The sequence below is a fragment of the Geotrypetes seraphini genome, chromosome 9, assembly GCF_902459505.1.
Source record: "Geotrypetes seraphini chromosome 9, aGeoSer1.1, whole genome shotgun sequence".
NCBI classification, from domain to species: Eukaryota; Metazoa; Chordata; class Amphibia; order Gymnophiona; family Dermophiidae; genus Geotrypetes; species Geotrypetes seraphini.
Window position 1 is genome coordinate 101720578 of NC_047092.1, and position 12257 is coordinate 101732834.

A 12257-nucleotide genomic window follows, 5' to 3' on the forward strand; every position below is an offset into this window, starting at 1 on the left:
CGAGGACGAACGAGGGAGGGCGGCGATGCCCACGCGGCAAGCCTCGCTTACCGATATGCCGCCATTAGAACCCATTACGCCTCCGCGCCAACATGGGACCAGACCTCCGATCGATACTCGAAGCCCTGGGCATAGTCAGGAAGAGTTCTTCCGTACTCCTTACCAGACTTGGGTAGCATCGCAAGAACCCGCATCGCAAACCCAGTTGCGATCCACCGCTTCCAGCCCTATCCACTTGGGGGCCTCGGGAGACCATGCGATGCACAGACGATCCCGATCCCCGTCCCGCCACCGAGACGGGCACCGATCGAGACACTCATCCTGGCACTCCTCACGCCATTTGGAGGTGTCACCGCAGATAAAACTGCAACGTAGGGGATACTCCTCATCAGAGGTGTCCCCTCCGGGGGGCCCGGAGTACGAGGAGACATCGGTGCCCGATTCTCCTTGTCACTCCCCGATGTCCACGGACCTGGAGGCCTCCTCCTCCTCCAGCCCGTCCCACAGACCGACGCTGGCGGAACAATTGTCCTTCTCATCATTCCTCCGACAAATGGCGGATGATCTGGATGTGACCCTTGACACGGGCTCCCGATACTCCAAAGAGTATCTGGACACCATGCATTTACCTAACCCTCCAACGGAGTCGCTTCGGCTCCCCTTGCATAAATTACTGGACCAGACCTTCATGCAGTGCTTCGAAACACCGTATTCCATACCGGCGATCCCCAGCAAACTCGATGCTCGATACCGCATCGTGCACCATAAAGGGTTCGAGGGCCCTCAACTCTCCCACCAATCCCTACTGGTCGAGTCCTCCCTTAAACGCTCTCATCCCTCCCAGGTCTACGCCTCTGTACCGCCGGGCCGAGAGGGGAGAACGATGGACAAATTTGGTAGAAAATTCTACCAAAACTCCATGATGGCGTCACGGGTGCTAAACTACAATTTTTTTTTCTCTTCCTATCTGGAGTTCTTCTTGCCGGTGCTCCGCAAGTTCACTCCTTTCATAGACAACCAAGCTCGATTCGAGTTCGAGGAAGTGGTAGCCTCCCTCTCCCAATTACGCCTCCAGCTGATGCAATCCTCCTTCGATGCATTCGAACTCTCGGCACGCGCCGCCGCAAGCGCGGTAGCTATGCGTCGCCTGGCATGGCTCCGTACAATCGATATGGATCCCAACCTACAGGACAGACTCGCCAACGTACCATGTGCTGGAGCCGACCTGTTCGATGAGTCTATCGAAACTGTTACCAAGAAGCTGTCGGATCATGAAAAATCCTTTCAATCCATCCTGCGGCCCAAACCCAAACCTCAACAGTCTCGACCTTCCAGGCCACCCCTGATTTACCAGCGGCGTTACATGCCCAGACAAACGCCTGCTGCGAGACAGCCTGCGAAGAGACAACCTCCCCAGAAGTCTCAGCAAAAACCTCAGCCACCGGCTGTACCTAAGGCTCCCCAGCCCTTTTGACGCCCCTCCCGGGAGCATAACCTCGGCCTCTCCCATAGGGGGCCGCCTCCATCTTTTTTACCATCGATGGGAGGCCATAACCACGGACCTATGGGTCCTCACCATCATAAGAGAAGGATACTCTCTTCAATTCCACCGGGTCCCCCCGGACCATCCTCCAAGAGAGTATCCTTCAAGCTCGACGCAGACCGCCCTTCTCCTTCAGGAAGTCCAAACCTTACTTCAGCTTCGGGCTGTTGAGCCGGTCCCGTCAGACCAATTGAACCGAGGGTTTTACTCCCGGTACTTCCTCGTCCCGAAGAAAACGGGCGACCTGCGACCCATTTTAGACCTTCGGGCCCTCAACAAGTTCCTGGTCAAAGAGAAGTTTCGCATGTTGACTTTGGCTTCTCTATACCCCCTCCTCGAGCAGAACGACTGGTTATGCTCCCTGGATCTCAAGGAGGCCTACACTCACATCCCCATTCACCCGGCCTCCCGAAAGTTCCTCAGATTTCGGGTGGGAAATCTGCACCTACAGTATCGAGTGCTACCATTCGGCCTATCTTCGTCCCCCAGAGTCTTCACAAAGTGCCTGGTGGTAGTGGCCGCAGCACTCCGGGACAGGGGTCTACAGGTGTTCCCATACCTCGACGACTGGCTCATCAAGGCCCCGTCAGCCCCAGAGGTCACTTCGGCGGCCTTGGCTACAACCTACTTCCTCCAGAATTTGGGCTTCGAGATCAACTTCTCCAAGTCTCATCTACAACCCACCCAGTCCCTCCCCTTCATCGGAGCGGTCCTGGACACCACCCGACTCCGAGCATTCCTGCCTCTGCAACGCATGGAGTCTCTTCTTCATCTCTGCCAGTCGGTGTCTACTCGCCAAACCCTACCGGCGAGACAACTGATGGTGCTCCTGGGCCATATGGCCTCCACAGTACATGTGACACCCTTTGCCAGACTCCACCTCAGGATCCCCCAGTGGACCCTGGCATCACAGTGGAATCAGACGTCCGATCCACTATCCAAACGCATCTTAGTCACACCTGCTCTTCGGCAGTCTCTACTTTGGTGGATGACCTCTTCGAATCTATCCATAGGTTTGCTGATGCACTCTTCCCCCCCATCAGAAAGTTCTCACAACCGATTCGTCGAATTATGCATGGGGGGCCCACCTGGAGGGTCTCCGCACCCAAGGATTCTGGACCAGTGCGGAAAGACTACACCAAATCAATCTACTGGAACTCAGAGCCATCTTCAATGCGCTCCAAGCTTTCCAACACCTACTTCACGACATGGTAATCCTCATTCGCACAGACAATCAGGCCGCCATGTATTATATCAACAAGCAAGGAGGCACGGGCTCGGCCCTCCTTTGCCAGGAAGCTCTACGAGTCTGGGACTGGGCGGTGCGCCACAACGCCCTACTCAGAGCAGTATACATCCAAGGGGAGAACAACGTCTTAGCAGACAAACTAAGCCGTCTGCTACAACCGCACGAATGGACTCTCCATTCCAGACCCCTTCACCAAATCTTCACGCAATGGGGGACGCCTCAGATAGACCTCTTTGCGGCTCCCCACAACTCCAAACTGCCTCAGTTTTGCTCCAGGATCTACACTCCTCATCGCCTCGAGGCAGATGCTTTTCTACTGAACTGGGGGAAACGATTTCTATATGCGTTCCCTCCATTCCCGCTGATCCAGAAGACCCTGGTCAAGCTGAAACTCGAACGGGCCACCATGATTCTAATAGCTCCTCGGTGGCCCAGACAACCTTGGTTCTCACTCCTACTTCAACTCAGCAGCAGGGAACCAGTACCACTTCCAGTGTTTCCTTCACTACTTACTCAACATCAAGGATCACTACTTCATCCCAACCTGCAGTCTCTCCACCTGACAGCTTGGTTCCTCTCAACGTAACCCCTCACCAATTCTCACAAGAAGTGAGGGAGGTCTTGGAAGCTTCCAGGAAGCCCGCCACTCGACAATGCTACTCCCAGAAATGGACCAGATTCTCCTCATGGTGTGTTTCTAAGTCAAAGGAACCTCAGCGAGCTTCCTTATCCTCCGTGCTGGACTATCTCCTACACCTATCTCAATCTGGGCTCAAGTCCACATCCATACGAGTCCACCTGAGCGCTATTGCGGCGTTCCACCAGCCCCTACAAGGGAAACCCCTCTCGGCCCATCCGGTGGTCGCCAGATTTATGAAAGGACTCTTCCATGTTAACCCTCCTCTCAAACCACCCCCAGTAGTTTGGGACCTCAATGTAGTCCTTTCCCATCTCATGAAGCCCCCGTTTGAACCACTCAACAGGGCCCCTCTTAAGTATCTCACCTGGAAAGTGCTTTTCCTTGTAGCCCTTACGTCCGCTCGCAGAGTCAGCGAACTCCAGGCATTGATGGCGGATCCACCATTCACAGTATTCCATCATGACAAGGTGGTCCTCCGCACTCACCCGAAATTCCTGCCTAAGGTGGTCTCCGAATTTCATCTCAACCAATCCATTGTACTTCCAGTATTCTTCCCTAAGCCTCATTCTCACCACGGAGAATCGGCCCTTCACACTCTAGACTGTAAACGTGCCTTGGCTTTCTACCTGGATCGCACCAAGCCACACAGAACCACTCCTCAACTTTTTGTCTCCTTCGATCCTAACAAGTTGGGAAGACCCGTATCAAAGCGCACCATCTCTAATTGGATGGCGGCTTGTATCTCTTTCTGCTATGCCCAGGCTGGATTATCACTTCCTTGTAAGGTCACAGCCCATAAGGTCAGAGCAATGGCAGCCTCAGTAGCATTCCTCAGATCAACACCAATCGAGGAAATTTGCAAGGCTGCCACCTGGTCCTCGGTTCACACATTCACCTCACATTATTGTCTGGATACCCTCTCCAGACGGGATGGACAGTTTGGCCAAACAGTATTGAAAAATTTATTCTCTTAAGTCGCCAACTCCCCCTCCATCCCACTGAGGTTAGCTTGGAGGTCACCCACTAGTGAGAATACCTGCCTGCTTGTCCTGGGATAAAGCAATGTTACTTACCGTAACAGTTGTTATCCAGGGACAGCAGGCAGCTATTCTCACGTCCCACCCACCTCCCCTGGGTTGGCTTCTCAGGCTAGCTACCTGAACTGAGGAGACACGCCCGGATCTCCGGGTAGGAAGGCACCGGCGCATGCGCGGTGCGGGCATCTAGAAACTTTAAGTTTCTACAAGCAACACGTGCTTGTGAGACGTCCGTACCGGGGCTCTGTCTGATGACATCACCCACTAGTGAGAATAGCTGCCTGCTGTCCCTGGATAACAACTGTTACGGTAAGTAACATTGCTAAATGGATGCGCGGGAGGTCGGGGGAACATGCAGGCCTTCAGGGGGTGGGGGGCATGCCTTCAGGGATGCAAGCCTTCAAGGGTGGGGTACAGGCCTTAAGGGTGGGGTGCAGGCCTTCAGGGGATAGGGTGCAGGCCTTCAGGGAAGGGGGTCCTGGTGTAGTAGTACTCGGAGGGAGGGAAGAAAGGGGGGGTTCAAAGAGATGTGCATATGCCGGACTTTGGGGGGAAGAAATAATGGGTCTAAAAACAGGAGAGGGCGAGAGATGGTGGACAATGGGATTTAGGGAGGGAAGGAACAGAAAGGGAGAGAAGTTGTACACAGGGGGGATGGTGTGGAAGGGGGATAGAGATACGGAATAGGAGGGTAGTTGGGAAAAGAAAGGGAGAGATGGTGGACCCTGGGGTGGTGGGGAAGGAGGGAGAGATGCTGGATGAAAGGGTAGTTGAGAAAAGGTAGATCTGGGGATGGAGACGAAAAAAAGGAAAGATGCCAGATTTCCGAGGGAGGGAAGGGAAATGGAAGGGTAGGACAGAGATGGAAGATGGATGGTTAGCACAATGAAAGAAGAAAGAAGGAGACCCTGGCAAGCAAGTTATCAGAAGACAACCAGAGCCTAGTACCAACAAGATTTAAATAATGACCAGACAACAAAAGGTAGAAAAAATAATTTTATTTTCTGTGATTACAATATGTCAGATTTGAAATGTGTATCCTGCCAGAGCTGGTGTTAGACTGCAAACGTGAGCTAGAATTTAACAAAGAGAAGAAAAGCGCCAGTGTGGGTAGGAGAGGGCAAAGGGGGTGAAGAGGCTATAAAATAAACCCACCAGGATGTTTGAAAAAACACCCAATTGGGCAGGAAAATAGAATCAAAAACTCGATTCAATAGGCTAAATCGAATCAAAAATTTTTTCATGAATCGGGCAGCACTAGTAGATAGGGATGGAATAGTTGAAGATCTATGGCTGGGGCAAGTTTGTTTTACTCATGTGTGTGTTTGAGTTGCCTACATTTGTGGTCTCTGAATTGTCAGTTATTTTCTATCTCTTTGGGGTATAAGTGTGGGTTTTGGTGAGTGTGCTTATTCATATATGTGATATATATAGTAAGGTACAGAGCTGTGTAACTGTGTTTGTAGTTCTGCCTCTGCTCTCTCCTAACACTGTATGTTAAAATGCACTGTGAGAATGATTAGCACCATGTGTTGGCTACCAGAATTGCCAAGTGATGTAATATGAAAAGGTAGAAATTCTATTAGAAATTCAGATAACCATTTGGTTGGGTCTGTCTGGCAGGCTGTGATGCTGTGACAGTTAACTGGTAGCTGGGCTTGTTTAGAAGTCCTACCAGAAGTGTTGCCATTTATGTAGCTGAGTGTATGGCAGGCTGCACAGGAGATGTGCCAGATGCATGAAGAGCAATCATAGAAACATGATGGCAGATAAAGGCCAAATGGCCCATCTAGTCTGCCCATCCGCAGTAACCATTATCTCTTTCTCTCTCCGAGCTATTTTGGAGCCTTGTGGTTAAACGTGAGTAGGCTGGATATGCAGTAACTGAAATAATTTTTATGCTTATTTGTTTGAGTCGGTAGAGTACAAATGAGAGAGACGACAACTTTCATTGACAGCAAGAATCTCTTTCTGGGTACATTTTGGTTTTGTGGCTGCTTGATGTATCAATTTTTAGAAGCACCATGAATTTTTATGTAATGGAGAGTTTTCAACAGATAGTAACCCCTGTTGAAGCCTGATTTGGTGAAACATGGCTACATTGGGCTTTCTTCTCAATAACCTTGTGAACTTTTTCTTGGAGTTTTTGTATGGTGCTACATTTTTAGTTTCCTCTTTGGTTCTTTAGCATTAGCCTCTTTATAAAGGAGGAAGATCTTACAGGTGGTTATACACTACAGCTAGAATATATCTTTAGCAATATGGACAGGAAAACCTGGGCAATGTGTTTCTGCCATCAAGTATGGTATGCTTGTGTGTTAAACTGTTTAGAAGTATTATCTGCAACTTGTAGAAAGGTTTCCTGGTTTCCTATAAGGGCATTCATATTGGTTTTGTTTGGGTTTGCTGGTTCCTCAGGTTACCCAACACTAAGGATTGAGAAGAATGACTTGAAGAGTGTGACCCTGATGGAAGCTAAGGCAAAGGTGAAGGACATTGCAATTTCTAGGGAAAGGATCACCTTCAAAGATGTGCTTCAAGAAGGTAAAACATCTCAATTTCCTTTTATACATCTATAATAAACAAAATTCAGTTACATCTACTCTGGATTCTGTATGTGTGGTGATTGATCCCTTCCTGCAAACTGGCTTACAGAGAGAAAATACTTACAACTTTGAGTACCTCCCGTATAGTGGCGGAGTCCCAGTTATTTCTCTGCAAGTGAACTGTGAAGAGGGGTTTGATCTGTTCTGCTTGGGTTTATTATTTTTTTTATTTCTTGCATTTGACCTTCGTTTTATCTGAGGCTTTTGTGCCCTGAGACCCTATTCCTGGGGATTCTCTGCCTTGGAAAGGACACAGACCTACTGTGCCGGTCTTCAGCTCTGCAGGGCAATCCTTTGGGTAGATCTGGAGAACCAGCCTGCTGTGTTCCCCTTGGGAGCTGGCTCACCTCCTGAGTTTCTTAGTGGCTTAAGCACAGTCTGTGGGCGCCCTGAGTAAGAACCTTTGGGGTATCAGGATGCCAGCTGCAAGTCTACCCATCCCCGTCATGCACTGAGGTCCCTGGGGGGGATGGAGGTTGGTCCATCTGCCGTCCTGCTTGCAGCCTGAAGATGCTGTGGTCTGGAAGAGTTGCAGTAAGCATCTGAGGCAGAAAAGTCTTTTGCTCCATTCAGCTGCATTGAATAAGTTGCAGGCAAGCACTGACTGAAAATGAGTAAAACTCCATTCATTCCTATGGGAGAATCGGGGTGGATCAGAAAATCCAAAACCCCTATTTCTGTGTTTTTGCATTAGGGAGGGGCGGAAGTCTCGGCTTAGTCTTGTCCTTGTCTCCAGGACTAGTGAATTGCTGTGAGTCCAGGAGATGGGTAAGAAATATTGCCCTGAACCTTTTTCTCCTGTTGATACGAAGTGGAGGTGCATGGAATTTGGAGACACACGAATGCCCACCCGAAGGAGTTGCAGGCTTCATTTACTTACCCTGCACTAGGCATCTCCCTGGAATTTGTTAATCTTATGTGGAGAGCCTTTCTGACATGTCCAGGTCAGGAGTGCAGCCTATGGAGGTGCAGCCTTCGGCCCAGGGAGCGTCTTCTCCGGTGTCTGCTTCTGTTATAAGCAAGCTGACCTTGGCTCCGGCGACCTTTCAGATCATGACAGGTTGGATAGCATGAACATAAGAATAGCCTTACTGGTTCAGACCAATGGTCCTTCAAGCCCAGTAACCTGTTGTAACAATGCCCAATCCAGGTCCTTAGTACCTGGCCAAAACCCAAGGAGTAGCAACATTCCATGCTACCGATCCAGAGCAAGCAGTAGCTTCCCCCATTTCTTTCTCAATAACAGACTATGGACTTTTCCTGCAGGAAATTATCTAAACCTTTCTTAAAACCAGCGACGCTTTCCACTCTTACCACAACCTCTGGCAATGCATTCCAGAGCTTATCTATTCTCTGAGTGAAAAAAAATTTCCTCCTATTGGTTTTAAAAGTATTTCCCTGTAATTTCATCGAGTGTCCCCATGTCTTTGTAATTTTAGACAGAGTGGAAAATCGATCCACTTGTACCCGTTCTGCTCCACTCAGGATTTTGTAGAGGTCAATCACATATCACCTCAGCTGTCTCTTTTCCAAGCTGAAGAGCCGTAACCTTTTTAGTCTTTCCTCATATGAGATGAGTTCCATCCCCTTTATCAACTTGGTCACTCTCCTTTGAATCTTTTCTGGTGCCGCTATATCTTTCTTGAGATAAGGAGACCAGAATTGATATTGTTATAGGTTCCAAATGCTGAAGTTGCCATCCAAGCTCACTCCAGCCTATCCAACTATCCCGTTATTTGCAAGATATCTACCATAAAGTCTGGCCATATTAGTGGAGCTCACATTGATGCCCACTTTCATTACTTGATTTGCCATCAAAACACCGCTGTTCGCTTAATCTTCGGACTGAGAAAAAAAGAACACATTAGCCCCTACTATAAAATACTGCACTGGCTACCAATGGAAGCGCGGATACTATTCAAATTTGCATGTATCTGTTTCAAACAAGTCTGGGGTCTAGCACCTTCCTACCTGCAAACACACTTCATTCTGCACAACCCCACACGAACAACCAGAAACAAAAATATCTTTGCATACCCAAAGATCACAGGCTGCAGATACAAATCCTTCCTGGATAGAACTTTTATGTTCCAAGCGAATAGACAGCAAGTCTGGCTGAGAAACTGCATAAATGAACCCAAACAGACCTACGACGCATTCCGAAAATCAATTAAAACCACCCTATTTGACAAATTCATTGACTAAACAGACGACCCTCTCTCACTATGATATTCCCCGTTGTAAACGCTAACTCAATCTCTCAGGTAACTCCAATTTTCATGTATTCTTTACCCATGGAACTCCAATTAGTATGTAACTTTTCTATTTATACTTCCTGTTATTCGCTGACTGTCCAGCCTTCTTTCAATGTGAACTGCCTAGAAGTCGCTTGACTATGGCGGTATAGAAAAATGAAGTTATTATTATTATTATTATTATCACGCCCATAGACATTTATTAATGAGTTTCAAAGTTTTAAAAGATTAAAAGAAAAAAAGAATTTAATTGAGATATAAAGATGAAAAGCATATGAGACATTGGAAACTGTAGAAAAATGGATGACGAACCACAAGTTAAAACTGAATGCGGAGAAAACCAAATTCCTACTACTAGAGAAGGAACAAAAACCATCCCTAACAGAACTAGATGTAAACACAATCAAATATCCAATACAGAATACTCTCAAAATTCTGGGAACACACCTAGACAGAGGCTGCACAATGCAAACACAAATACACAAAACCATAAAAAAAGCATTCTTCACCATGCGAAACCTAAGAAAAATAAGAAAATTATTTTCCAAAGAACACTTCAAGATCATTGTACAATCCCTCATACTCAGCTCCTTAGATTACTGCAACAGCCTCTACCTACCTTGCCCAAATACTATGATAAAACAACTACAGACCGTTCAGAACACAGCTATCAGACTCATCTACTCGCTCAGCAAATTCGACCACGTCACACCCGCCTATGTAGACTCTCACTGGCTTCCGATAAAAGCAAGAACTCAATTCAAACTCTACTGCTTACTTTTCAAAGTAACCCATGGTATGGCCCCCAATTACTTGAACAACTGTCTTTGCCGCTACCGACTACCCAGATCAAGAAGAACTCAGAATCTTTTCACCTTCCCCCCTCATAATGGTACCCGACATAAGAAACTTTACGATAGCCTTCTAGCAACTCAGGCAGCGAAAATTGACCCCACCATCACCAAACTGATGATCAAAACAACAGACATCAAAGTGTTTCGGAAAGAAATCAAAACATTTCTTTTCAAAAAACACGTCATTACTTAATATTCCCCTCCCCAATCGCACATGCACTCTCCCCAGCAAATAACACACTAGTCATCCCCTTGAACCTCATTTACGAAAAATATCCAAACTCCTAAATAAGCATCTCCCTTAGGTATCCATTTAACCTTCTCCTAAATAAGCATCTCCCTTAGGTATCCACTTAACTGATTCCTTCAAAGTTAGGTATCTTTCTTCAGTTGCCTATATTGTTTTCCCCACTGAACCTTGTAACTACTTGAATCCTGTCAAGTTATTCTATCGATAAATCCAGATATCTTATACTTGTATTTCTATACCACAACATGTAATTTACTTAAATCGTTGTAATGTAATTCTCTCGGTAATGTCCCGATCTCTTTTAACTGTAATCTGCTTAGAACCGCAAGGCACAGGTGGAATAGAAATCACAAATATAATGTAATGTAATGATAGTTCACAAGGGGTCGTTCTGACTAGAGAGTTGCGCGGGGACAGAAATCCCACCCGTCCCCACCCGTCCCCGTGAGGAATCCCTCCGTCCCCACCCGTCCCCGCGAGGAATCCCCTCCGTCCCCACCCGTCCCCACGAGAAATCCCCTCCGTCCCCACCCATCCCCGCGAGGAATCCCCTTCGTCACCATCCTTCCCTATAAACTTCAGAAATAGTTATTTTATTTAATTATGCTACTGAATTAAAGGCTCTGGTAGAGACCCATTTACAAATAAGCAAAGAGACTTTATTAATTTGGAAATATTAATTGGGAAGAATACATACTTTGTAAATGGGTTTCTACCAGAACCTCTAATGTAAATATAAAATATAAATACTCAGCTGATGAGAACCCACAAACTGTCAGCTGAGGACTTCCTTTGCAGTTGGCCGGGGGTCCCTTTTGCCAAGCTTAGCAGGCAGCAGTAGCGTCCCTGAGTCACAGATGCTGGCACCTCAGTGGCTCATGGATGCTGCCAGCGACTGCTGCGTTTGGTGGAGGGGAGTTCTGGCCATCTCTAGAGGAGGTCCTCTGCTGGCGGTGCTTGGGGATCCCCACCAGTCACAGCAAGGGTCAACAAGTACTTCAACACTGTAGAAATAAAACCAGAAATGCATTTCCTTTTCTTTTGAACACAAAACAAAGACATCTGCCATATACATTTCCCAAAGCTAACATATTTTAGTCAATAAATTCCATTTTTTACCTTCGTTGTCTGGAGACTTATTTTTCCATAAAATTGGTCCCAGTTTCTTTTTTCTGCTTTCCCATCTTCTCTAAATTCTTCTGTTGCTGTCCATTGATTTCCCCTACCATGGTCCATTTATCTCTTTCTCATCTTTCATGCCTGCCCACCAGCCCAACATTTCTCCTTCTATCACCCCTCTCCAACACTATGCCACATCTCTCTCTCCATTCCCTTCACCACTGTCCAATATTCCTCCCTCTTGCATCCCTTTCAATCTGTCCCATTGTTCCCTTGCCACATTTCTCACTCTCATCTTTTTCTTCCCTATCACATTCTGTACCTTCCTCCCTACGACCAAAAATTCTCCTCTTTCTTCCATTTGCCGTGTGTGTGCCGTGAGGGAGGTCTAATCTAATCTAATCTAAATCTTGGGTTTATATACCGCATCATCTCCGCAGATGGAGCTCGACACGGTTTACATGGTTAGGGAAGGAACGGAACTCCAGTGGAATTATATAAGTATGAGAGAAGAGAGGTTGGTGTGAGAGTGCCAGGAGCGGGACGGGGTTACGTTCTGGAGAAGAGCCAGGTCTGGTGCCCCAGAGTAAGAGCAGGGGTGCCCACACTTTATGGGCTTGCGAGCTACTTTATAAAGACTAAGTCAAAATGATCTACCAACAATAAAATTAAAAAAAAACACAAAGCACAATGAAAGGCAGAGA

General features: G+C 47.4%; 1 protein-coding gene across 5 annotated transcripts in view; it reads left to right on the forward strand.

Annotated features, from left to right (window-relative positions):
- Window positions 1-12257, forward strand: part of RYK (receptor like tyrosine kinase) — a 1376634-nt gene that overhangs the window by 626658 nt on the left and 737719 nt on the right. For 4 of the 5 annotated variants that reach the window (XM_033957872.1, XM_033957871.1, XM_033957870.1 and 1 more), the window contains one exon: window positions 6879-7013. In XM_033957872.1, coding sequence (XP_033813763.1) covers window positions 6879-7013 — 135 coding nt within the window. The remainder of the gene's footprint in view (window positions 1-6878; window positions 7014-12257) is intronic. The other variant, XM_033957869.1, reaches the window with a different exon arrangement.